The sequence below is a fragment of the Rhinolophus ferrumequinum genome, chromosome 16 (genome assembly GCF_004115265.2).
Source record: "Rhinolophus ferrumequinum isolate MPI-CBG mRhiFer1 chromosome 16, mRhiFer1_v1.p, whole genome shotgun sequence".
Lineage (NCBI taxonomy): Eukaryota > Metazoa > Chordata > Mammalia > Chiroptera > Rhinolophidae > Rhinolophus > Rhinolophus ferrumequinum.
Window position 1 is genome coordinate 7,479,772 of NC_046299.1, and position 25,967 is coordinate 7,505,738.

At 41.3% G+C, this 25,967-nt stretch overlaps 1 protein-coding gene across 2 annotated transcripts; it reads left to right on the plus strand.

Moving 5' to 3' along the window:
• The first annotated feature begins 95 nt into the window (after positions 1-95).
• CUZD1 (CUB and zona pellucida like domains 1) lies at positions 96-25,224 on the plus strand. Of its 2 annotated transcripts, none has more exons than XM_033131263.1 (9): positions 96-123; positions 16,376-16,526; positions 17,524-17,738; positions 19,207-19,357; positions 19,694-19,911; positions 20,355-20,527; positions 21,567-21,958; positions 23,135-23,403; positions 24,965-25,224. In XM_033131263.1, exons 4-9 carry the CDS (start codon positions 19,287-19,289, stop codon positions 25,135-25,137), a joined length of 1,296 nt encoding a protein of 431 aa, XP_032987154.1. In that variant the 5' UTR covers positions 96-123; positions 16,376-16,526; positions 17,524-17,738; positions 19,207-19,286; the 3' UTR covers positions 25,138-25,224. The 2 variants fall into 2 exon arrangements, with proteins under 2 accessions (XP_032987154.1, XP_032987153.1); XM_033131262.1 differs by lacking the exon at positions 96-123 and adding an exon at positions 14,103-14,184.
• The last annotated feature ends 743 nt before the right edge of the window (positions 25,225-25,967 follow it).

Consider the following 25,967-nt stretch of genomic DNA (forward strand, 5'->3'; position numbering starts at 1 on the left):
GAAAGGGAAGGAAGCAGTGCCACTTCCGGCTCGTCCTCCTTCAACCTGGCTCCTCCTAGGCTGGCCCTGCGTTATTTGCTTGCCAGAGACCACAGTTGGCAGTAGGAGTCAGCGGTCCTTTCAGTGAGTGTGAAAATGCCCTGCACATGCAGTCCCCATACAGTCATGTAGCTAATTTTGTATAGTATTGACCCGATTACAAAGTAGTCAACTAGCAATTCGTTTCTCCTATTTGGAGACCTGGGGAGAAAAGTAGTCATGGTTTCTTCATGTCATAGTCCTTAAAAGAGCAAAGCGTACGTTCAAGACTGAAGGAAGATGGCTGTAATAGAAGAATTCTTAATTGAATTTGTACAAAAAGAAAAAAAAAATCAGTTTGTAAGGAAACCTCACTTCTGACTTACAATCTTCATGTATAATGGAACATTTTGTTTTATTTTTGGCTGAAGAGTGGTTCCCTAAAGTGGTGCCTTTTATTCATTTATTTTTACTTAAAAACTCATTGTAAGAGCCACATACGCTTATTACAGAAAAGTCAGGAAGATAATGAAAAGGAAAATAAAAATCCAAAATCATAACTATTCATAGACAATCGTTGTTCACAGCTTCATGTATATACTTTTTTCTTTTCTTTCTCCTCCAGACTTATACAATGCTTGTACTTATTAAGTCTTTTCTAGGGACTGGAAATATAAAAATGACCATGAGAGGCACAATTTCTGCTTTCATGGAATTTACATTCTAACTGGAGGAGACACAGTAAACAAGCCAAAATAAATAAATTCAGATTATAATACCTGCCTAGAAAATAATAAAACAAGGTGATGGGGAAGAGAATGACTGTCATGTAGGTGGATATTCAAGAATAATGTTCAATAATAACATGGCTAGGGAATGCATCTCAAGAAGATGAAATTTTAGCAAAGACATAAAGAGGAAGGCACTCACCTGTATTGTGCACTTTGTGAGGAGTTGCATTCTAGGCACCCCCACCCCAAAAAAAAGGCAAGTGCTAAGTTCTAAGGTACTGAGGCAGGAAGCAAGTGGGCATGTCTACACAATAAGGAAAGGAAGACCACTGTGGCTTGACTGTCAGGAAAAGGAAGCGAAGTAGCAGGTGATTATGGAAGAAAGGTAAGTAAATGGTAAGAGTATGAATGTCAATTAAAGAGCTTGGATAGTAGGTTCAGTGGGTACCTTTTGAGCAAAGGAATGACAAAACTGACTAGTTTTTAAAGAATCCCCCAGCAGCTCTTGGAGATTAGAAACGAGTATAGACTGGATCTTTACGATGGAAGTCATTTCTGGTTGCCCCAGTGCCCAAGCAACACTTCTATTCCCTGTTGTTTTGACTGATCCCTTACTGGGATCTAGGACATTGGGGTTTGAGGGAAGGATATGGTCCTAGACTGAACCAGAGGATCTGTTCCTAGTTGGGCCCCACAGGCAGGCAGTTGGACACATGTTTGGTGCTGCTATGACAAAGCTGGGATACAGGGATGTCATACTCATGAGCAACTTGGGAGCTTGGAAATGGTCCTCTGTAACTTCACCAGGTTCTTTCTGGCTTGGAGACTGCTTGGGCTGGCCACATATGAGTTGAGGACTGGATGTCCTTGTGAGAGTAAGCAGGTGGCATCACGATGGAATATAGACCTTTCTGATTCCTAATGACTGCTTACACTCAGGAATCTATGTTCACAGATCCCCCAGGCTGCTCTGTTTATCTGTTCCCTCTGCAACTAGCCTCACTACCTTCTGTGTACTCATGGATACAGTCTGTGGGGAGATTTCATGGGGGCCATCAACCCAAATTGGGAAAAATATTTCCATCTTTATTTTTATTCACCTCACACTGAATGTAACAATTCAGTGATTAGTACATTAGCAAACCACAGTAGGATTGGCAGCACCTGTCACTTTGTCTCTAAAATAAATCACAGACATTTTCACATCACAGTAGTGATGTTACAGCTATCTTAAAACTTTATCGGAACCTCAAAATTGTAGTTATTAGACTACCACTACCACTTTTTGTTTTTATAAGTCAGTTTTATTGAGGTATAATTGGCATAGTGTAAGAGTCACAATTTTGAGTGTACAGTTCTTTGTCTTTTGACAAATGCATATAGTTATATAGTGCACACCACAGTGTGGAGATTCCACAATTGGTATGTGGTAGTTATTAGACCTGCCAGTATACTTGGCATTGCATCTATTTGTAAAGCAGCACATACACTACTATATTATACACTTGGTTTTGAACATATTTTGTGATTATATTTCAATTTACTTGATTTCCTTTGTAAACCTATATATTTTATGTTATATACTTAAATGTGTTACTTTGAAAAGGGTCCATAGGCTTCACCAGTCTGTGTCTTGTCCATGACACTAAAATGATTAAGAGCTTCTGTTATTGTCCATCTTCCCCCTGGCTATCTCAGAGTATGGGAGAATATAGGCACCTTTTGGGCCTGCAGGGCCTAGCTAGTTAGTCATTGACAAGGTCAGAAAGTGGCAAGAGGGTGCCAAGTTTGCAGTTTGCCCTCCTTGATTTATTTTAGTCTCACTGCCTATTTATAAAACAGGTGGGGGAGGAAGGGCTTGGATAGGAATTGGGAGAGGTCATATAGTATTTGCCTCAGTTGAAAACTTCTGGACAACCCCCCCTGACAAGTGTAACAAATGGATTTAGAAAAAACTCCACAAATGTGTGTGTGTGTGTTTTTGTTGATATATAGTTTCTTAAGAGTGCTCAATCAAAATGTTGAAAGCAATGACATTGACACAAAAGGCATGTAACCCAGTTTGGAAGAAGGTAATCCTGAAAAATCTGTTGTCTCCTAACTCTTTAGTTGTTAGATATTTAATGATGCAGCCTGAGAGAATAATATTGTGGTAATTTCCCCCCAAATATGGGTGAACTCCCTTGTGTCACCTTCCATAATTCATTTGTGTGAAGAATGTACCTTCTATGCCAAGCTCAGTTGCCTCCTGACATGCTTTTGTGACCGAAGTGAAGGAGTGTAACTTAGAAATGCTGGGAACAGATATCTTTGTGGTCAATGTTTCATTTGTTTGTAGTGAGATTTTTAGCATTTCAGTTAAAGTATATTTTTAGTTTTTTATAATTATAGTATTTCTTCACTTGCTATATAGAAAGTCATGTTTACATTATTTCTAATGTACTTTTCAGTAAATCTGTAACTATGAAAAAATTCTCTTTGACTGTAGTATCCCTTTCTTGGTGACATATTGTTTACTTTTGTTTTTATATTAAGCCCTTTGGGGCTTGAGGTAGCTGGTTTAAAATTACAACATAAGAACAGGTGCTAGATAAAGGTTGGCAAACTTTTTCTGTAAAGACCCAGATAATAAATATTGAAAATAGAAAATAGAGAAAAATCAATAAAACCAAAAGCTGGTTCATGGAAAAGATCAATGAACTTGATAAACCTCTAGCAAGGATGACAAAGAAAAAGAAAGACATGAAACAACTTGCCAATATATGCAATAAAAGGGGATATTGGCTAGTGATTTCACAGAATTAAAAAGGATAACAGGTGAATCAACTGTATGTTTTGACCTCGTAGATGAAATTAACCAATTTCTTTAAAGACACAAACTTCAATGGAACAGAATGGATCCCACAAATTGGTCCACACAAACATGGCTGAATTTTGAAAACAATTACAAAGGCAATTCAATAGAGAAAGGATAGTTGTTTAAAACCAATTGAATATCCACATGCAAAAAGAAAAAGATATATCTTTTACAAAAATTAAAGCAATATTAATTATAGACCTAAATGTAGAACACAAAACTATAAAACACGTAGATGAAAATAGGAAATTTGTGTGACTATGGTTATGGCAATGACATTTTTGATGTGAGACCAAAAATATAATCCATGAAAGAAAAAAAATTGATAAATTAGAATTAAAAAACTTTTGCTCCATGGAAGACACTCATAAAAGAATGAAAAGGCATGTTAGTGTAGAGCAAGATGGCAGAATAGGAAGCCCTGGACCCTTTTTCCCCCCGCAGTGGACAGGTCAGAAGGGAGTGGGATGATATATTCAAAGTACTCAAAGAAAAAAAACCCTGCTAACCAAGAATACCATAACTGGCAAATATAAAGGACACATAAGGACTTGCCCAGACAAACGGTGAGAGAGTTCATCACTCCTAGACCTGCCTTATAAGAAATTCTCAAAAGGGTTCTACAAGTTGAAATAAAAGCATGCTAAACTACAATACAAGAGTATATGAAACTATAAAATTCGCTCATACAGATAAATTGATAGACAAATGCAGAGTACTGTAATACTGTAACAATGATGGATAAATCACTTAATTCTAATATAAAAGTTAAAAGTATCAAAATAACTAAAAATATAATAGGTACACAATATAAAAAGATGTAAATTGTGGTAATAGCATAAATAGATGTGGGGGAATAAAACTAGTTTTTTTTTATGTAATCATACCAGCTTAAAATAGTTAATATTTTATGGAAGCCCCATGGTAACCACAAAGTATATACCTATACAAGATCCACAAAAGAAAAAGAAAGAGGGATCCAAGTATGTTGTTTGAAGAATGTGCCTGCTGGTTATGATATGGTAAAGTCAGCTGGCACAGGCGGCAATGAGAATGAAGCTCGGAAGGAAGGAGTTGATTATACTCACAGGTTCCAGAGAAGGGGCAGCCACACGCCATGCAGAGTCACAACGAGGACTGCAGTCCCCTTCTGTCCCTGTTCTGCTTCAGGGACTGAACCTCAGCAGCAAAAGATGGAGCTGAAATCCCATCTGCCTGCTTTTGGTGACATCCCCAGGCTTCTAGCAGATATAAAATGCCATCTTGCACCTGGGCTCAGTTCTGCCCACTCATCTCTGTGGGGATCAGCAAAGTAATAGGAGATGTCTGAGTTGACACCGTTTCTCCGACTCGCTGAATTCTTCATAAGAAAAAGACATGGTGATGTGATTTGAGGACCAGTTCTAGCAGCTTTCTCATGCCCTACTTCGTTTAATCCTCAAAGCAACCCTCCCTAGTAGAACTGAGTGTGCCCATTTTTCACACGCAAGGTCACAGGCTAGTCAAGAGTGGAGCTTGGTTTCAGGCCCTTCTCTGACTCCCTGCAGCCCCTACCTTCTTGTACTATTCTGCTCTGATTGCCAGAATAAAGGACCACCGACTGAGAGGCTTAAACAACAGACATCTATTTTCTCACGGTTCTGGAGACCAGAAGTCCAAGATCAAGGTGTCAGCATTTGATATCTTCTGAACCTTGCTCCTTGGCTTGTTGATGGTCATCTTCTCCCTGTGTCTTCATGTACTCCTTCCCCTGTGTGTGTGTGTGTGTGTGTGTGTGTGTGTGTGTGTGTGTGTCCTGATCTCTTATTAACACAGGAGTCATATTGGATCAGGCCCCACCCTAATGGCCACATTGTAACTTAATTACCGCTTCCAAGGCCCCATCTGTAAATACAGTCACTTTTTTAGGGACACGGAGTTAGGGCTTCAATGTATGAATGGGGGGGGGCACAATTCAATCCTAACAAACCTCATTGGTAATTGAGCCCCTTTATCTTTTGAAATACAAAGCAGTTGTCAGGTAAAGGTAAAGTAACTTCTTCCATGGCTATCCTGAGACTCTTACAATTCCCTTGCCCAGATATTGGTCTTGAGAGGTAAATAATTTAAATGGACCATTTGCATCCAACCTTAGATAAAGGAAACTGTAGCATCTCCCCAGTTCCCTCTCTCTTTCCCCATTGCCACATCCACGTTTTTAAAGATAGTTCCACGCCCTGCATTGGACATGGCAGCCCAGAATTTTGGTTTTCTGCTGATTCTGACAAGGTCTCACCAAATGCCCTCAGAGGACACATTTCCGAGGTAGCTTAGAGGAAAAAGCACAAGAATAGACAAATATGAATTCTTATTCTACCTTAGTCCCTTACATCTGCTCCATAACTTTGGTCCTCAGGGAAACATCAATCCCAGCCATGTATAGAGTTATCTGAGAATATAGCAGCTGTACGACCGGTTTATTATAGTGATTTCAAAAGGGGGAGTGTTTCCTTTACTCCACTTGTTCACAGAGGTTTCTAGGCAGAGCCATAACGAAAGCCGCTCACTGCTTAATCTCAACACCTACTATGTAGTAGGCGCTGAGTAATTACCTGTGCAATCCAATTGGCACTCTGGCTTTGCCCCACTATGTGTTAGGATTGTAAATGAGTTGGTATCCCTGGATTTTTAAACCTTCTCTGCTCTTCCCCAAGAATGAAAATCTTAAAGGTCAAAAGACTGACCTGCTGGTAAAAATAAAACAATCCACTTCTGGATTCAAACAGTTTATTACGTACATGTACAGTGGAAGGGAGATTAGCCAAAGGAGCCAGAAACTTGTTCCAAACGCCGAGAAGGATGATACCACAACAAAAGGGACTGGATGACCGCAACGCAAGTTGTGGGATATTTTGATGCTGAGGAGCCAGTTCTAGTGTGAAGCTAAGTGGTTTTATATCCTGCAGTTCTATTGGTGGGGAGGCAAAGCAGAAAGCCTCGTACCTCGTCAGACCCCCAGAGCAATGAGAAACTGTCTCATGACAGTCTCCCAGAGGAGAATGGGAGTGAGAGGTGGCTCTGGAGCAATTTCTTACAAGCCTCATCCTCTCTTGATCCAGGAGGATCACAGACAAAATTGTATCTCTCTCCCCAGACTCCCCCGGCAAAGACACAATGGAGAGCCCAGACTTCCACTCTCTCCAGGCTGTAGAAGGGACCCCAAACCAGCCCCTCTTGCCAGAGTAGCGTCAGGGAAGGCCAAGCAGAGAGCTGAGACTTTTATCCCTGGGTTGTCACAGCCATGCCCAAGCCCTGTGGTATCACTGGAGATCTGGGGAGTCTGGAGGTCCATGCCGAGCCAGTGGTAATGAAACACTGTTCCACCTAACTCCAGAGGAGGCCTAGTTGAGATTCAGGACTTGCACCATCTCAGGGGTAACAAGGCCACCCTCATCACGGTGTCAATGGAGACAGAAGCATCGGGATTTTACTGCAATCTTCCCCATAAGAAACTAGTTTAGTGCCTAGAGATTAAAATCATGAACGTGTGCCCCCCCACCAAAAAAAAAAACAACCCCACAAAAAACAAACAAAAAAACATACCTGGGTCCCTAGGAGTTGTATTTTTTTTTTTTAACACTGAAGCTAGCTCGTCCTGATTCAGCCCACAGCAATTCATTCATTACTATTGAAATGGCCCCCCCCCCCCCCCCCCCCCAGTTGCTGGCTCCAGCAGTGGCTTCTGCCCTGGTAGCTGATTCTCTGTATTCACCTGTCTCTTCATTTTTGGTGTGGCTATTTGCCCTGTGACTTCAGTCCTCTGCTTGGCCTGAGAAGACTTGTTCACTTTCAGTCTGTTCAGCTTTTTTCTTGTTTTGAGGATGACAACTTGCAAGCTCTTTACATGTTTGAATGTAAACTAGAAGTTCTGTGTTCATTTTTATTTACTTTGTTCTTTTTGCTCCTCAAATTAGATAATCTCAGATGAGCTATCTTCAAGCTCACTGATTTTTTCACCTGCCTACTCAAATCTGATGTTAAACCCTTCTAGTGAATTTTTTTGTCATACTTTCCAAGTCCATAATTTCTATTAGGTACTTATTTTTTCTGCCTTCTATCTCTTTATTGATATTCTCTATTGGAGACATTATACTCATATTTTTCTTTAGACATGGTTTCCTTTGAACATATTTAACCTAGCTGATTTAGAGCCTTTGTGTCGTAGGGCCAATGTCTGGGGTTCTTCAGGGAATGCTTTTATTGATTGCTTCCCTCCCCTATTTTTATGGGTCTTACTTTCTTATTTCTTTGCATGTTCTTTAATATGTTATTGAAAACTGGATATTTAAAATCATATAACATGGCAACTTCGGAATCAGCTTCTCCTTGCTCTCCAAGGTCTGTTGTTGCTGTTTGTTATAGTTGTTATTGTTTGTTTAGTGACTTTTCTCTACTAATTCTGTAAAGTCTGTATTCTTTGTTGTGTGTAGACACTGAAGTCTTACTGATTGCTTAGAGGTCAGCTAATGATTAGACAAAGATTACTTTAACTGCCTGGAACCAATAAGTCTTCCAGTCTTTCATGAGGGGCTCTGTGTGCATGTTGTGGCATGCCTTCAACAATCAGCCAAGACTTAGCCTTCACTTCCTGCCTGGGAAAAGTCTCAAGGTCATCCAGAGGTGAATGCTTAGGGTCATCTCATGTCTTCCTTGAGCATGTTCACAGCCCTAGCTCTGAGCATGCTCAGAGCCCTACACAGGTGCATGGCCTTCTAGACTTCTAGGAATATAGCAGGGCTTTTTCAAAACCCCTATGGATATCGCTCTTACCATCTGTTAAGGTTTTTCACTAGTCTGTCATTTGTCCCAAATGTTATCCACTGTCTCAGGCAGCCAGGGAGTTAAAACAATTGCCTATAATTGTTTTTGCTGAAGTTTCCTGAGTGGAAGACTTTTTGCACTGGATGGACCCCAAGTGAGGTCAAATAAAATCTTTGACCTCACTTGGGGTCCACCCAGTGTAAAAAGCTTTTCAGGTGAGGTTTTCCAGATATCCAGCAGACAGGTCAAATAATGACAATTCTTGGAAATGAAGCTTTGAAAGCTTTACCTCTTTCTCTCCCTCCTGTGGCTGCACTGTAATCTGGGTTGTTATTTTCAAGGTTACCGTGGAGCTGAAGAATGAATGATGGAACAATGCCACAAAACTTGCTGCTCATGCTGAGATTCCGTTGTTCTTCTTGAATACATGTTTCCTGTCCTGCTGCAAGCTTTTAGTTAATTTCCAGAATCTGAAAAAGCTTATTCTGACAAATTTTGCCATGTTTTTCATTGTTGTTCAGAGGAGAGAATTTTCAGAGGTCTTCGCCGCCATTTTTGTTGACCTCTCCCCAGCTTTTGCTGACCTCAGCCAGGGTTTGGCAAGAGCAGCAGGACTAAGTTTCATAGTTAAAATAATTCCCATATTTAGTTGAAACAACTTTGTTGGGTGTGAGTACCTTGAAATTATAAAAACTTGTTTTAGAACAGGTATCCCATTCAAATTACTTTTTGAAATCTTTTTGTCTCAACCATAAAACATGATGATATTTTGAAGCCAGTGAACCTATACCTGAATCCTGTTAAACGGCTATAACTATATAGTGTTTTATTGTGTGGCTAAAACAAAGTCTGATCAGTCTTTTATTTTTATTTTTTTTAATTTTTTAATTTTTTTTTAAATTTTATTTTTTAAATTTATTGGGGTGACAATTGTTAGTAAAATTACATAGATTTCAGGTGTGCAATTCTGTATCACATCATCCATAAATCACATTGTGTGTTCACCACCCAGAGTCAGCTCCCCTTCCATCACCATACATTTGATGATCAGTCTTTTATAATTGAACTTTTAGATATATGAGTATTTTTAGATAGTCGCCTCCCCCCATGACTGTCCTTTCATTTTATTATGAATAATCAAATCTTCAAAGGTTCTCTGAGGAAAACAAAACCAGAAAAGGTGAGACTGAGATTAATTTTAAATGACTTAAAATCAGATGTGGGCTTTCATATTTCCCTTGGTGCTGAAATACATCTGAACATGGAATGGAATTCAGAACTCCATGAAAGAGGGTTGGTGTCCCAAGGGTTGATGTCACACAGCCTGTGGCCTGATAGGCATAGAAGTTGGAGGTGGACAGTGGCTGTCCATTGTGATAATTCTGGTGGCATCTGCACTTCTACAAGGGAGCTCTTCAAACTTATATCTTAATTACTCCTAACGAGAATAATTAGATTTTCTTTCTCCAGTTAAAGGTTTGAGAAATTCCTGATCAGATGTACTGTTCTCTAAAGTTTATTTTAATTGTGTTTTTTGGTTACTGTCGGCACTCGTTCAGCTATGTCTTAGACCATAGTAAGTATGCTTTGGCAGTGGGTTGTTTCTTCTTCTCTCCTGGCTCACCTTTACCTAGTTTCAGGGAGTTAGAGTAAACAAAGTGCTTATTCCAGGAAAATTGGATTTCTTGGGAGGATTTAGGATTTAGGAAGGAAAAAAGGCAGTTGTCAGTGGGAGAACTGAAAACTTATTTCCTAAAACACGTATCACTTACAAAATGGATTTGTGTATTCTTAGTATTGTTGAACATAACATTTTGAAAAAGTCTGATCATTCCTGTAGGAGATTTGTAAATCTTCTGTACAGTGAGGTGTTTGTTCTTATATAGTTCAGGAGGCCCAGGGAGTAAAACCATTTGCCTGTTTGTCATTTACAGCTGCACATCACTGCCCGTGAAAGGGAGAAAAAGATTCTTCCCAGTTTTCCTCCTCTTCCTCTCTGGATTTGGCATTTCAGTTCCATCCCTTTCATAAATAAACCCTCTTCTCCATCTCTGGGCCAGCTGAGGCTCCCAGGCCTCCCTGGGAGGACTCATTTGTGTTTTACACACACAAGGCTCTATGGTGTGGGGTCACTCTTCCTCCACTAGAGGAAGCACGTTGAGGGTGCTGAGTGGCCGTGTGGTGAGGGAGGCCATGTTCATTGCCTGCCTGCACTTCTCTGCCTAGATAGACATGAGTCTTCCAAAGTCCACTCGATAATTCTCTTCTGCATTGCTGGCGCTATCCTGGCGGCTGTGCTCGTGTTGACGGGTATTGTCATCTCTCTTTACATCAAAGTTATCCCGGCATTGAAGTGAGTGACATGGGTAAGAGTGAACAACAGCCCCTCCAGTGGGACCCCGGGGCTCTCTACTCCAGTGGGGTCTTTCCTTCCCTGGGGCCACGTCCTGGGGGAGGTCAGGAACAGCGGGCAGGTTGGAACAGGCAGAGGCAGGGGAGTATAGCATCTTGGCTTCTTCCCCTCTGGCATGGCGTTGTGTGTGACAGCGCTGCTTGGCTGTCACCTACCTCATGGAGTTTACCCTCAGCTGGGCAGCTCAGCACCCTGACTGGGCGTCCCCACCCTCCCACACCCTCGCCCCCGGGTCCCAGGCACCGAGGACGGTGGGGGAGGCTGTGTGAATGAGTCTCTGCCTCGCGTTCACTCAGAGGACGCGCTGAATTGATCTCCTCTTGCTGAGCTGGGAGCTCTCGGGGTGTCCTCGCATTCATTGCCCGTGGCCTCGTGGCCTCAGGGACAGGACAGTGAGATGGCCTGTAGGACTATGGGGAGCTGAGCTGTGTGAAGATCCTGGGGGACGCCCGACAAGGAAGTGTAGATCAGATAAGTGATAATTACATTTGGGGGAGAGGACCCTTCAAACATGGGAGAGATTAGTTGTCAGAAGTAGTGGTGTTTCCATTCAAGGAACTTGTGAGCTAGAAGGGAGATTCCAGAACCGGGGGATGCCGGCTGGGGCACCTTCTCATCATGCTCTGCACTCGGGGGGGGGGGGGGGTGCGGGGGGCCTGCAGCGGTCAGCCGGGTGATCCACACTTGCAGTTCACTCTCCCTTATTCCTGAAATCTGATTTTACATTTCTAGCAATCTTAGGAGGGGAAGAAATTAGGCAGGAACTGGAGACTGGGCCAGAGAGCTTCCATGTCAGGCTGCTGTCACCATGTGTGATTGGCTCCAGCTCTAAACTCCCCAGAGACCCCTGACCATGTAACAAGTGGACTGAGAAGAAAAACTGTAATCCCTTGTGTTGTGTCTGTCTTTTCTTAAGAGCTCTAAAGGTACCTCTTTGTTTGGCCTTAAAAAATAATCCAGCCATGGTCATGCAGGACAAGGTCACCGCAGCCACACCCATCACCACTGGGCCGTATCCCAACTTCCAGTGCTGTGACGAATGTAACTTCTATGACAAGTTTGATCCTCTGCCACCGTGTTTCTGTGATGTATATGAGGGACTCTAATTTGGATGGCAATAAATGTCCTTGTGAGCAGTAGTTCTTTCTTAGTAGAATGTTTTCTTATTCAAGTTTTATGACGTTTACACTATATATGCATATATAACATACTTACATACTTTTGAATAAATGCAGTACTGAAAATAATTCTCTCTGCCTCTGGTATTTTTGTTGTGATTAGTTAGTTATAAATGTACTTACATTTGTGTATGTCCCACTTTGGGACTTGGGGCAAACAGCTTGTAATATTATATTGCAATATAAGTAGAGTGCGAGTAGAAAGTAGAAACGTCTAGCATATCTCCAACTCTAGGAGAAAGTATATACTGATCTTAGAGTATTTCCAATTTCAGACCCAGTGATACTGCCTACACCGGAGTAGTTCATTCGGTTCCTCTTCCTCTGCGGCCTCTTTCACCCTCATCCAGCTCTTCTACCCTGGACAATTGAGTTCCCTGGTCCTGCAGGAGAAGCCATCAATCCCAGAGAGAAAGAACACCTGGTGGGACCTCTCTGGCTTGCAGGTTGCCTGGTCTGTGTAATGATGGCGTGGAGCTCAGTGGAATCAAAAGGACGTTTACAAAATATGACATTCCTTCTCCTGGCATTTTCCGAATCTTCAGGTTTCCTCCTGCTTGGACTACTTTATAATACTGATTTTTGCTGACTCAGCAGTCAGTGTCTTGAACTGCTAACGGGACCCTCCTGCTGAAGGCCAAAGCCCAGGTTCTCCGGATGCTGGCAACAGGCAGTGGAATACACCTCTCACCAGTTCTGCTCACCAGCTCCCTTCTGTTCCTGCTCTTCCCACTGAGCCTTCCGGAACCCCTTTCTCATCCCAGCCTTTCCATCTCTAACCACAATTTGTACTTTGTCTCGTTAACAAAACCCTTACTGTGTGAACATCACGTGTTCTCATGCATGTAAAGAATTAACTAATAACACGTGGTTACCCACTAAACAGGATAAAAAGGGATGACAGGAGTAGATGAAGGAAATAGCTACAACCTCTAAGCCGACTTGGAGTGAACAATGATAGAACTGAGCATCTGGAGGAGGTCACCTCCTGGCAGAGTGTCAGTCCCCCCAGTAGACGGCTTGGCTGATGAGGGAATATTCAGCACTTTAGTAGTGGGGAGATTTGCCAGAAGGGGTGTGGGAGTGGAGCTGCTCTCACAGAGCAGTCCTTAGATTCGCTGAGAAATTCTCAGGAGGGTGAGTGCCCCCGGCCCCACTAGGAGTTTTAAGACACAAATTCAAGGCTGCATCTTCCCTGGAGCGTCCCTTGATACCTTCCAGCTGGAAGTGACCTGTCTTTCTTGAGTTCCTGGAGCATTTTGTCCCTCTGCTGATGTCTTCTGCTTCCGTCGTCGTTTTAGGTGGTATGTGAGCTTCAGTTTTTTTCTCATCACCAGAGAGCTCCTGAGTGGGGCTGTGCAGGTACTTTGGTGGGTGTCCCAGGTCCTTGTGAACACAACTTCGCAATGTCACAGGTGCTGGCCTTGCCACTGCAGCACTAGCCTCCCTTTGCACACCAGGATTCCTTTCTCTCATCTGTAAAACATAGCGCCTAGGGGAATTTAATTTTTTTAGGTTCTTTGGACATAACCAGCTAGAAATTTCTGGAAGCCGAACCTGGACCTGCACGTTTTTTCCCCTCCCCGTCCTGTGCCACCTCCTTCTCTCCCTCAGTGTCAGCACGCTGGCAGGCATCAGAACAACCTAGCTGGCCCAGGTGTCACACCCTCCCCCCACCACCTCCACCATGTTGATCCTTTGGGTTCCCAAAGGCTTTAATATGTAGAGAAGGGAAGTGGAGGCTTAAGATGCGGATGATGCTATCCCTTCGTGATCTGAACAAATTACGGGGCAAAGGTCCAATTCCAAGTCAGTGCCAGGAGGAACACCTGTGTACCAGGTGTTAGAAATGGCCCATGAAGACCTTTAGCTGGTACTATTGCAGAGCTTCCAAGAGTCAGCTGAGGAGAGCAAACACTCATTGTTGGCAATTGCTGATAATAAACCTGTCACACAGCTGCTACCTTCTCACATAAATCTACCTACCCCTTACCTGGCCAAACTGACCCACTCCCCTGTAGGTTACGTGGAGGCTTGTGAAAGCAGATAGTTATGAAGGAGGGAGAAGTATAAAAGCCCTTTAGGCTGTCTCTCCCGTTACCAAGATGGAGGCGGTGAGAGGGCTCATCCCTTTGGTTCTTTTAATTGTGTCATGTTCGGCAGAGTTTAATTCAACCAAGACTGAAGGTAAGAAAATAGAACCAGTTATTTTAATCAAAATAGGGAGACCTCCTTTCAAGAGGCCTCTGCCCAACATTGAAAAACATTTAATATCGACTGTTGGCCCTAATGCACAGAATATTTACTCATATGCTTTTGATGGGATTTTGAATTAGTGCTAAAGTTTTTTTAGGCCCATATGACAATATGCATAAAAATAAAAGAGCACAAAGAATTTTATCAGGTAATTTCAGTACTAAGAATTAATATTGAAGAAATAATAGTATAAGTGCACAAAGATATATGTACTGTGCATTTATATAATTCTAAAAAGCAATGTAAATTTCTATCATTTATTTTGTAAGTTGTAATAAATCCATACAAGGAGTAATCTTTGGCAACTTCTTAAAGATGAGACTGAGCTATAAGAAAGGAGCCCAGGATCTACGTTAAGATGAAAAAAACTACCTGAAATTTGTACAATAGGATGGTGTTTATAGTTAAATGATACACATTTGAGTGTTAAAAAAATTGAAGTAGAGGACAAGAGGAAAGGAATGGGTTTGGACATACTTATAAGAAGGTGCTTTTTTAAAAAAATTTTTTATTGGATAACAGTGTGTTTTTCCAGGACCCATCAGCTCCAAATCAAGTCGTTGTTTTCAATCTAGTTGTGGAGGGCGCAGCTCACTGGCCCATGTGGGAATCGAACCAGCGACGCTGGTGTTATGAACACTGCGCTCTAACCAACTGAGCCACCCAGCTGCTTTTAAAGATGATTATTTTTGGATCGATGGGGTTCTATTTTTTCTTTAATTGTCTTTGCTTTCTAATTTTTGTCACTAATATATAATATTAAAAGTTATTGTTAGGGAACACTAAATAAAAGACTATTATTATACAGACATCACCCATCTGTCACAGATAAAAATGAAGATGAAAACTTCCATTTCTAAGTGGAGTTTTTAACCATTAGTCAGGTTCCATTATGAAGTCTTTGATTTTCTTTTTTGTTCACATTCATTTATAGCTGCTGCTGCCCCCTTCTTCCTCACCCTGCCCTCCGCCTCTTCTATTAGTATAATAGCTCTCCCGAGATATAATTCACGTACTATAAATCCACCCTTGTGAAATTTAATGGGTTTTAGTATATAACAGAATTATGCAACCATCAACACTAATTCGAGAACATTTCATCACTCCAAAAAGAACCTCTATACCCATTAACAGTTACTCTACGTTTCTGCCAATGCCCCCAGCCCAAGGCAACCACTAAGCTACTTTCTGTCTCTATAGATGTATCTATTCTAGACATTTCATATAAATGGAATCATACAATATGTGGTTGTTAGCACACTGTTTACAAGGCTTATTTATGCTGTATCGTGTCAGTACTTTATTCCTTGTTACCGTCCAACAATATTCCACTGGATGGATCGACCACATTTTACTTCTTTATTCATCAGCTGATGGACACTTGGGTTGTTTCCAGTTTGGGGTTATTTACCACTGCTGCTATGAACATTAGTGTACACGTTTTTGTGTGGACATATCTTTTCATTTCTTTTGGGGATATGGCTAGGATTGGAATTGCTGGGTTATGATAACTCTATGTTTAATCTTTGAGGAATTGCCAGACTGTTTTCCCAGTATCTGTCTCATTTTATGTTTTCATGAGCAGTGTTGAAGGGTGCCAGTTTCTCCACATCCTTGCCAACACTTGTTATTTTCTGGTTTTGATTTTAGTTTTTGTTTCACATCCTAATAGGTGTGAACCGGTATCTCATTGTGGTTTTGATTTGCATTTTCCTGATGACTAATGATGTTCAGTGTCTCTTTTATTGGCCATTTATGTCTTCTTTGGGGAAATACCTGTTTTGGTCTTTGCCCATTGTTAATTGGGTTGTCTTTTAATTATTGAGAAGAAAGCATTTTTCTATATTCTAGATATTAGGCTTCTTTTCAAAACTATGTTTCTTCAGGCCATAATATAATTTTTATTCTTTTAACACCAGATGTAGAGAAATCATAAATACTTTCTCCCCAAGACTCCAAGAAGGGAAATCAATTGCTAGTGGCTTACTTTGGAGTGATCTAAATACCATTCACAATGAGCAGCCTGCTGGTACGATACTCCACGTGGGGATAGGTCCCCAGGCCCTGGTAGGGAGGGTAGGGACTGCCGACTCTACTTAGTGCCAACTGTGGTCTCCACCAGGAAATTCCAGATGCAGAGCCAGTCTGGGAGGCGCCAGCCTGTCAGAGACCCACCGTGCCCTGGTCCTGCAATTCACTGCCGATGAGGACTGCACCTGGACATTAGAAAGACCAGAAAACAAGAGCATCAGAATCATCTTCTCCCACGTCCAGTAAGTACAGGTTTCCATTCCGACTGAGCGTGGTCGAACTCTCTGGCCACACGAGGGAGTCTCGGTGGAGAGAAGTCGGCTGCTCCTCTAGGTGGCAGTAACACGCTCGGCCCGAGGAGGATAGTGGGAAATGAACATGTCACTCTTACTGGACACGTCCTGTGTGCCAGGCCTGTGCCAGGTCCTCATGTTCAGAATATTATAAGCCTCATGCCATAGTATAAAGTCGGAGTGATAGTCCCACTTCACAGTCCAGAAAACTGAAATCAAGACAGGTTAAATCACTTCTCCAAAGTTACACAGCAGGGAACTAAGGCGGTAGAAGAAGTCCGGTGTCTCTACCTGCGTGTCTCTTCCTCCAAGTCATTTTGGAAATGTGTCCTCTCAGGGCCTTTGGAGAGACCCTGTCAGAATGGGCAGAAAACATAACCCTGGGCTGCCCTGTACAGGGCAGGACGTGGGACTGCATGACGAAGTGGTGATGTCAGGAAAGGAAGGGACAACCAGGAAGATGCTAAGTGTGCTTGACCTTGGTAGAGGTGACCCTTTAAGAAAAATTGCTTCACCTTTCACCAGCTTTGGATTTCAAATGACAAAGGGGACCAAGTCTAAAAAAGAAGGTTCTACACCAGATAGTCATGGGGCCAGGAGAGATGCAAACAGAATTATGCCACCATCAACACTGACTCAAGAACATTTCATCACCCCCCAAATCTCTGTCCCCATTAACAGTTATGGTTGTATAATTTCTTCATATGAGACGTTGGCAAAGCAGCTCGGACCCCTGAGCCATTTTCGATGGCTGTTATGGATGTGTGGTGTGTGGTCTGTTGAGAAAGGTGTGTGTGTGTGGGGAAGAGTGTGGCTTGGAGACGTTAATATGATAAAAGGAGTGTCACCATTTGGTACACTGTGAAGATAATGTGAAAAATTGACCCCACTCTGTGAAACCCCCTTTGCTGGTGGCTGTTTATCGACAGGTATGTTCTGTTCACAGGCTTGATCCAGAGGGAAGTTGTGAAAGTGAAAACATTCAAGTTTTTGATGGAAAGTCTACCAAGGGGACTCTGCTAGGGAAAATCTGCAGCAAAAATGACTATGTTCCTGTATTCGAATCATCATCCAATACGTTGACGTTTCAAATAGTCACCGACTCTGCCAGAATTCAAAGAACTGTCTTCATCTTCTACTATTTCTTCACTCCCGGCACCTGTGAGTTCTCATTTATTCGTCCTGTGCACACCGCGCCTGTGAGCGTGGAAGGTTCACACTGTCCTGCCTGCATTGTAACCTTGAGTCTGAGTCTGTTGCGTGAGAGACACGTCTGTTGGTGAGAGCAGTGGTCTCTTCCTTGTGTGCGTGAGATCACCTGGAGAGCTTGTGAAATCAGGTTCCTGGGCCCCATCACAGAGGTCCTGATTCGTGGGTGCTGGAGTGGAGCCCATGAATGTGCCTTTCTAAGCAGCTCCCCGAGGAGGCAGAAGGCGGGGCGGATCAGATGGCTACTGATGAGGGGTACTGTGTTAGGGACCCCAGCAGACTCTCCACGTGCAGCCTGTTTCATGATAACCCTGAGGTCTTCTGAAATGCCTCTGCAGGGCCCACTCCTCCCTCTGGTCTGATTCCTCAGATTGGGCTTGGGGCTTTCGTGTCTTCATGTTGAACAAGTCTCCCGGGTGATTCTTGAGAATCGGGGAGCACACGCTGAGAATCTCTGGCCTCACACTGAATCTCAGCCTGTCAGGAAGTCAGAGGCTACAACTACGTGGTTCTGTGTTCACAGCGCCTGGGTTCCATCGCCACCCAAAGCAGGGTGCCCAGCAGTAGTGGGAGTGCTTCAGGAGCAAAGCTCCATGCTGGTTTCCTTCCCAAGGCCCAGAGCTGATGGCGTCACTCACCCTCTTGCTTAAACCACCGACTCCGTGGTGGTAACAAACCTCCGGAGTGGAGCAGTCATGGTTTTCCCCAGCTGGACCGGGGCACCTTTTCAAGCCTCACCTCTAGCCACTACCTGACACGTAGCCTGTGTTTTAGGCAGTCTAAACCATTGTACACCCCTCCTGACATGAACCTTCAGTCTTGTTTCTTCGCGTTTCACTTGTCCAGCTGTTTGCTCACCCAGTGGGGAAGGGGGAACCAAGGGCGGCTGCGTGAAATCTGCATCAGAGCCGAGCTTGGAACAATAGTGGGACGAGGGTAGGGAGAGGTGGGAATCAGTGGAGGAGGACTCATGTCTGCTGGAACCGACAGCCTAAGGGGACATAGGAAGAAAGGACAGGCCGGAAAAGATGGTCACGTGGGAGTGGCCAAGGAGCCTGGGAAGCTGGGCTGGGCGTCAGTGAGGGGGAGCCTTCAGGGGTAGTTCTCAGAGTATGACTTTATTTTCTGACTCAGTCCAGGGAATGGAGGGCTCTTATAGCTGAGACAGATCTTATAGTGAGAGTTTAATTGTATTCATTCGGCAGTAATATACGGATTCACTCTCTGCCCCGCACCAGTGGGCAGAAACTTAGTGATAAAGAAGGTTTTAAATCTTAATATGCTATAGTTCAAAAGAGAGTAAAGGAATAAAGCTCAGGGGAGACGCAGGCAACTCTTATTAATGCCTATTAATGCGTAACAGAAATTAAAAGAAGTCTATCTTGATTTACATTCTGGGTCATCCTCACATCCCTTTCAGCTATCCCAGACTGTGGTGGTTATCTGGACACTCCCGAAGGTTCCTTTACCAGCCCCAATTACCCAAAACCACATCCTGAGATGGCCTATTGTGTGTGGCACATACAAGTGGAGAAAGGTTACAAGATAAAATTAAACTTCAAAGAGATTTTGTAAGTACTGTGGTCCTTTTCTCCTGCTGGAGCAAATGCAGTGAGCCCACAAATGGGGGACCTGGGGAAGAGAAATTATCACATGTACCCCCCATAGATGGGCACTTTTCAAAGAATGGGATATATAAAGAAAATCAATACTATTATCAATTGAACTAAGTTGACTGTTTTTTAATAAAGATTCTGAGGTCACTTCAGGGACTGGCCAAACCCCAGATTTGTCATGATATTGTAAGGAAAAATCCTTCATCACTGAAGATTGGCATGGTTGGGGTTATAGGAAATAGAACTGAATAGGTATAAAAAGCTTTCTCACCAGAGGCCCTATTTCTCTAGCCTGGAAGTGGATGAGCAATGCAGATTTGATTTTGTTGCTATCTATGATGGCTTCTCCACCACCTCTGGGCTGATGGGACAAGTGTGTGGCCGCGTGAAGCCCACCTTCGAATCCTCGTCAGACTCACTGACCGTCGTGCTGTCTACAGATTATGCCAACTCCTACCGGGGCTTTTCTGCTTCCTACACTTCAGTTTATGCGGAAAACGTCAACACGAGTAAGTCATGTTCCTCCGCTATTTTGAGCTCTCTGAAGATTGTGTATGTAGAAATGGCTCCTTAATTCTTCGCCCACCGGTGGCTGTCCCTATAAGCCAGCCTGTCACATATACTTTGGAATGTATTCATAATCTGAAGCTTGAGTTCTGTGCATTGCTTAATACAAGAGGAAATTAATGTTTTTATTGACCTGAAAAAGATATGAGCAGAAAATTCTGTTTCCCTTAATGCCTTTTGTAAAGGACAATTAAAAATATTAGATTTACAGATTCTAGCTCCAAATAAGCAGAGAATCACTTGCTTTGTTATCTCAGGCTTCTGAGTACAGTTTAAGGCAAAATGGGTTTTGAGTTTTTATATATATTCTCCTGCACACATAGCTTTTTAAGATCCAAAGTTCCTAGTTGACATAAACATAATAATCCTTTTTTTTTTTGGACAGCATCTTTAACTTGCTTCTCTGACAAGATGAGAGCTATCATAAATAAATCCTACCTGGAATCATTTAACTACAACGAGATGAACTTACAAGTAAATGACCCAACTTGCAGACCCAAAGTGTCAAATGTTGTGGAATTTTCTCTGCCTTTTGATGGATGTGGTACAATTAAAAAGGTAAAGTGAAACACTGATAGCTGGGTTTTGTAAGATACCAACGGTGTGCTGTTGGGTAATCCGCGAGTGTGATATAATATTTGCTGGCTGCTTTCACAAACAACTTCTAAATCTTAGTGGTTTAACACATGGTAAGCATGTGTGGACATATAAGTGCACACATTTTTATACACACAAATCTCAAATTACTGCCTTCATTGTCAGGGTCACTAGAGGGTGGTTTATCTTTCCCTAAAGGTAAAGAACTCTGGCTACTCGCTGGAGAGCATTTGAACATCTATGCACTGTGGGTTTAATAGCCTACTACTGGCATAGAAAATGTTAACATCTCATATTTAGCACAAATCTAGCTGTATTTTTATGATCTCCTTTTCCCCGTAAAGACAGAAAGTAAAAACGTTATCCTTATTTTAATCATAAAGGACATAAGTTTGTGATTTGTTCTATATTTTCTAGAACTTCAAGATCTCAAACATTTTTTAACCAGTGGGACCCTTTAGGATACATGCCCTTAACTTTTCACTTAGGTCATTAAACAACAGAAATTGATAAGGATTGAAGTAAATTATGATTTTTTGCCCCAAATGAACACCCGGGCTATTACAATGTGAATCTCTAAGGCAGGCAGCCTGGGGAGAACCCATGCAGGACAGCTGTCTGTCTGAGAACATTTGGGGAACAACCCACTTAGCCACACTAAGTGCTACTTACAGAAGGCAAGATGTTCCTGAGTCTAACATCCTTATAAGTATAGGCTAGACGTTTGCATTAAAAATTGTTTTTAATGTGACTGAAAAAAATTCTGTCCAATTCTCCAAGTGTTCCTAATCCAGGCTGTATCTCTTGTCTCACACTTTTTTTTCCTACCAAGAATGTTTCTTAAATAAAACGCATTTAAGGTTTGTAGTATTCTGATATGAAAGCCACTAGCATGTGACTTAAAAAAATTATGTCTCTACCTGCAAATGGTGTTCACATCTTTGCTCTAAAATATTATTGGACTTAAAATACAATGTTTGAATTCCATCTTGTTCTGCAGATAGAAGATCATTCAATTACTTACACCAATGTAATTACCCTCACTATGGCCCCAACTTCTGAAGTGATCACCCGTCAGAAACACCTCCAGATTATTGTGAAGTGTGAAATGGAACAGAATTCTACTGTGGAGATGATGTACATAACAGAAGATGATATAATACAAAATCAAAATGCCCTGGGCAAATATAACACAAGCATGGCTCTTTTTGAATCCAATTCATTTGAAAAGCCTATACTAGAATCACCATACTATGTGGATTTGAACCAGACTCTTTTTGTTCAAGTCAGTCTACACACTTCAGATCCAAATTTAGTGGTGTTTCTTGATACCTGCAGTGCCTCTCCCACGTCTGACTTTGCATCTCCAACCTATGACCTAATAAAAAATGGGTATGTACTGATAGATGACATTCTTTTCTGAGAATTAGTAATGACTTTAATGAAGTAATATTTTGTGTGTATGTATATATTTCTAGCACTACTACCATGGAATTTAATAAAATTTAGTCATTTTATAAAGTACCATTACTGTGTACTAGTTACAAGTAATTTAACTTAAAACATTTCTATAGCCATAGTCCATATCCACTGGAATTTTATTAAAATGCAACATATTTGCAACATATTTGCTAGTAGAAATAAATTTATTTTGGGGGCAAAAAGGCTTTAATTGTGTTTCTGCTTTTTTTACATTTGGTTATTTTCAGTAACACCCCAGAAGATTATTTCATGTATTTCAGCTTTCGAACATAAACATAATGTAATTAGGAAAGCATATGTAGTATTCTTTTCTCCCATCCCCTCTGTAGTATTCTTTTTTTTTTTTAAAAAAAAGTAAAGTTCTTTTTTGAAAGTTTTTCCTTTAAGCATATGGACTTGAATTACATCAACCATACTGACATATTCATAGCAAATATGTAAAGTAAGGTGTTTCAGTTCGAATACATCAGAATTGACTTTCTAATGAATTCACATGGACTCGGAACTTCAGAGCTGGAGGGAATTTTCTCTCTCCCAGGAATCAGATGCGTAGTCTTAGACACTACAGACTGAGCTAAAGACACTGTCTTTCTAGAGAGGCCTTTGGATCCACAAATTAGAAAGTTCAAAGAAAACTTTAAACAGTTTGGGGGACATAATCAATAATGTTGTAAAGATTTTGTAGGGGGTCCGATGGGCACTTGTCTTATTAGGGAGACCACTTCAGGGATGGTGTAGATGTCTGACCACGGTGCTGTACACCTGAAGTTGAATAATATGGAATGTGAACTATAATTAAATATTATATATATAATCACAGGATGTGGAGTGCATCATAAGGAATAGAGTCAATGGAATTCTAACAGTCAGGTTGTTGTCCTTTCAATCATATACGATGTCAGAGTGGTAGTAGGTTGGGGGAGGGGCGTTATCCCTTTGTGAGGGGATATAAATGTCTAACTATGACAGTGTTTTGTACACCTGAAATTAATAATATACAAAAGAGAACTTTATATCATCTCTTTTCAATACTGAAAAGACTGAACTTCTGTAAACTTTCTAAATGTGTCATAAATTGTGTTCCAGATGTAATCGAGATGAGACCTGTGAGATATATCCCTTATCTGGACACTATGGAAGATTCCAGTTTAACGCCTTCAAATTCTTGAGAAGTCTGGGCTCCGTGTATGTACAGTGTAAGGTTTTCATATGTGATAGTGGTGACCCTCAGTCTCGCTGCCACCAAGGCTGTGTCTCTAGAAGGAAACGAGATGTTTCTTCCTACAAATGGAAGACTGATGCCATCCTAGGACCCATTCGTCTGAAAAGGGATCGAAGTGCAAGTGGAAATTCCGGTAAGAGAAAAGCTATTTCCTGACCTAAGAACACTTCATAGCTCATAAAAGGCCGCTCAAATGTACTCGTAGTCCTTCTTAAGCATGTATGGTTTTGAGATTTATGATAGTTTCAGCAAAGCCCTAAATAAGATAGGAGTTTTAAGCACACAAGATTAATTTTTAGTTTCCTTAGCTGAGAATATCTAAACCATGTCCAGTTTAAGCATATTATATACCGATAATTCACTATTATTCATTTGGCTTTTGAGCATAAATGTAATGTCCTCACTTCTAACCACAACCCCTTTCCTTAGCTTCCTGATTCTTTATTATAGACACTGTGGCACATAAGTAAATCAAAAGCAATGTATTTTAACTCCTAAATGAGCAAAATAAGATGAACCAGCATCGCACACTATCAACTATTTGGAAGAAAAGCCATTTTTTCAAAAACAGAGAAAATATTATATTTTCAAGACAGCCCTGCTTCTTTTTAAAGGATTGAAACCGGAGCTCTGCATGGGGCAGGGCAATGGTAAATACTCAGGGGTAATCCATAATTAAATGGTTTAGGAGATGCCATACTTAAATACAAACTGCTTATTAGAATTTATCTTATATGGAAATGATCCTGGCATAAAAGAATCCTATGATCTCTGTCTTTATTATTATTTGAATGTTTGAATGGACTATGAAGGAATATGATTCTGGTTTGTCCAACATATTTTTATGACAAAAACAAAAGAGTGCAAACAAAAATTAAATTCAGTAATTTTATAAATATATTCACTGAAAAGATGATGCCCCTATGATTGTTAGTTTGAAAATTAGTGAAGTTATTATAAAACTATTGTACATATTAGAAAAATATCCTTTTTGTAGTTCAAGGGAAGAAACTAATTGTTTCTCTATCCATTAAATATATTTTCGCAACTATGGGATATACGTAGAGAGAATTAATGAATGAACCTGCATTTCCATTTGACTATTATGCCTGAATTTCACAAGTTTTTGATCTTATGTCAGGGAACTAAACTAAGTTAACCATTTAAACAAATAAATGGAAGGCCACCCTATCTTTGAAATTAAACATAAACATAAGTAAATTTAAATATTTGATAACAATTCCCGTATGTTGTCTTGGCATTATATAGTCTACGTTAATTGATGTGTGAAATTCATGTTATATAAAGATATAAATATATGAACATTTTGTAATGCCAAGTAATACTTTTCTTTCTTTTTTTTTTTTTTTAAAAGATTTTATTGGGGAAGGGGAACAGGACTTTATTGGGGAACAGTGTGTACTTCCAGGATTTTTTCCAACAATTGTAGTTGTGGAGGGCGTAGTTCAGCTCCAGGTCCAGTTGCCACTGTTAGTTGCAGGGGGCGGAGCCCACCATCCCTTGCGGGAGTCGAGGAGTCGAACCAGCAACCTTGTAGTTAAGAGCCCACTGGCCCATGTGGGAATCAAACCGGCAGCCTTCTGCATTAGGAGCTCCGGAGCTCCAACTGTCTGAGCCACTGGGCCGGCCCAATACATTTCTTTAAATGACTTTTATCTTGTTTCCACTTACAGGATTTCAGTATCAAATACAAGGAGATGAAACTCAGAATCAACCTTTCAACAGCCTGCACCTATTTTCATTCATGGTCCTCGCTCTGAATGTTGTGATTGTGGCTGCTGTCATCGTGAGGCATTTTGTGAATCAGAGAACAGACTACAAATACCAGAAGCTATCGGACTGTTAACTAAAGGCTTCAGCCTTAAGGGAGACACACCCCTCCTGAGTGCAGAAAGAAACACAACCTCCAGACTATGAGCATCGTGAATAAATTTGGACTGGCCTCATCAGAGTGACAAACACGTCCATTCTGTCATTGTGGCCAGAGTGTGTTTCCTTCCTTGCAGGATGACTGAAATGAACAAGCATTATATGTTAGCTCTCATGTTAAAAAACTAAAGCCACCAAAATATTGAACAAACTAAAAACTGTGTTGTTTATGAAAAAGGATGTTAAATAAACATCAGGTGATAAGAAAAGTAGTCTTCAGCATTAATTGTATTTATTTTCTAGATGCAGAAAATGCTATCTGTTGAAGAGCACATACAATAGTTGTAATTTCTGAAATTAAAGTGTGACAGCGAGAACTGTCATCTCCTTGATCCATAGGCCTTACTGCATAAATGCAGTCTCAGCATGTCACACCTTAAACATGTAGAAAAGAGTGTCGGAATGAAGAACCTGACTATAAAAGGAGAGACTTCTGTATAGCTTCTAGATAATGAGATAAAACAACAATTCTCCTCCCATTTACCATTAAACCCTAAAGCCAAAATAGTCCTAACAAGGAGTAGTCTGGTTTACACTTTCCCATCTGCTGTGGCTGAACAAATATAACTAAAGACCTCAGTGTGAACTAATTGTACACGTGCCTCACATCATATCTAATTCTTTATCTTAGATGAACAACACAGCTCTGCCTTCTCACCTAACAACACACTATCATGTAGGGACTCAGCTCCCACTCCCCACACAAGAACACAGGGTATGGTGAGGCCAAAAAGGAACACCGACGGA

What these genes read in the sequence shown, in the direction of transcription:
- CUZD1 (XM_033131262.1), top strand. Translation starts at nt 14,103, where the DNA reads ATGGAGGCGGTGAGAGGGCTCATCCCTTTGGTTCTTTTAATTGTGTCA. An exon ending in TTTCTTCACTCCCGGCACCT is followed by an intron (nt 17,739 to 19,206) that starts GTGAGTTCTCAT and finishes CATCCCTTTCAG; the next exon opens with CTATCCCAGACTGTGGTGGT. An exon ending in TATGACCTAATAAAAAATGG is followed by an intron (nt 21,959 to 23,134) that starts GTATGTACTGAT and finishes ATTGTGTTCCAG; the next exon opens with ATGTAATCGAGATGAGACCT.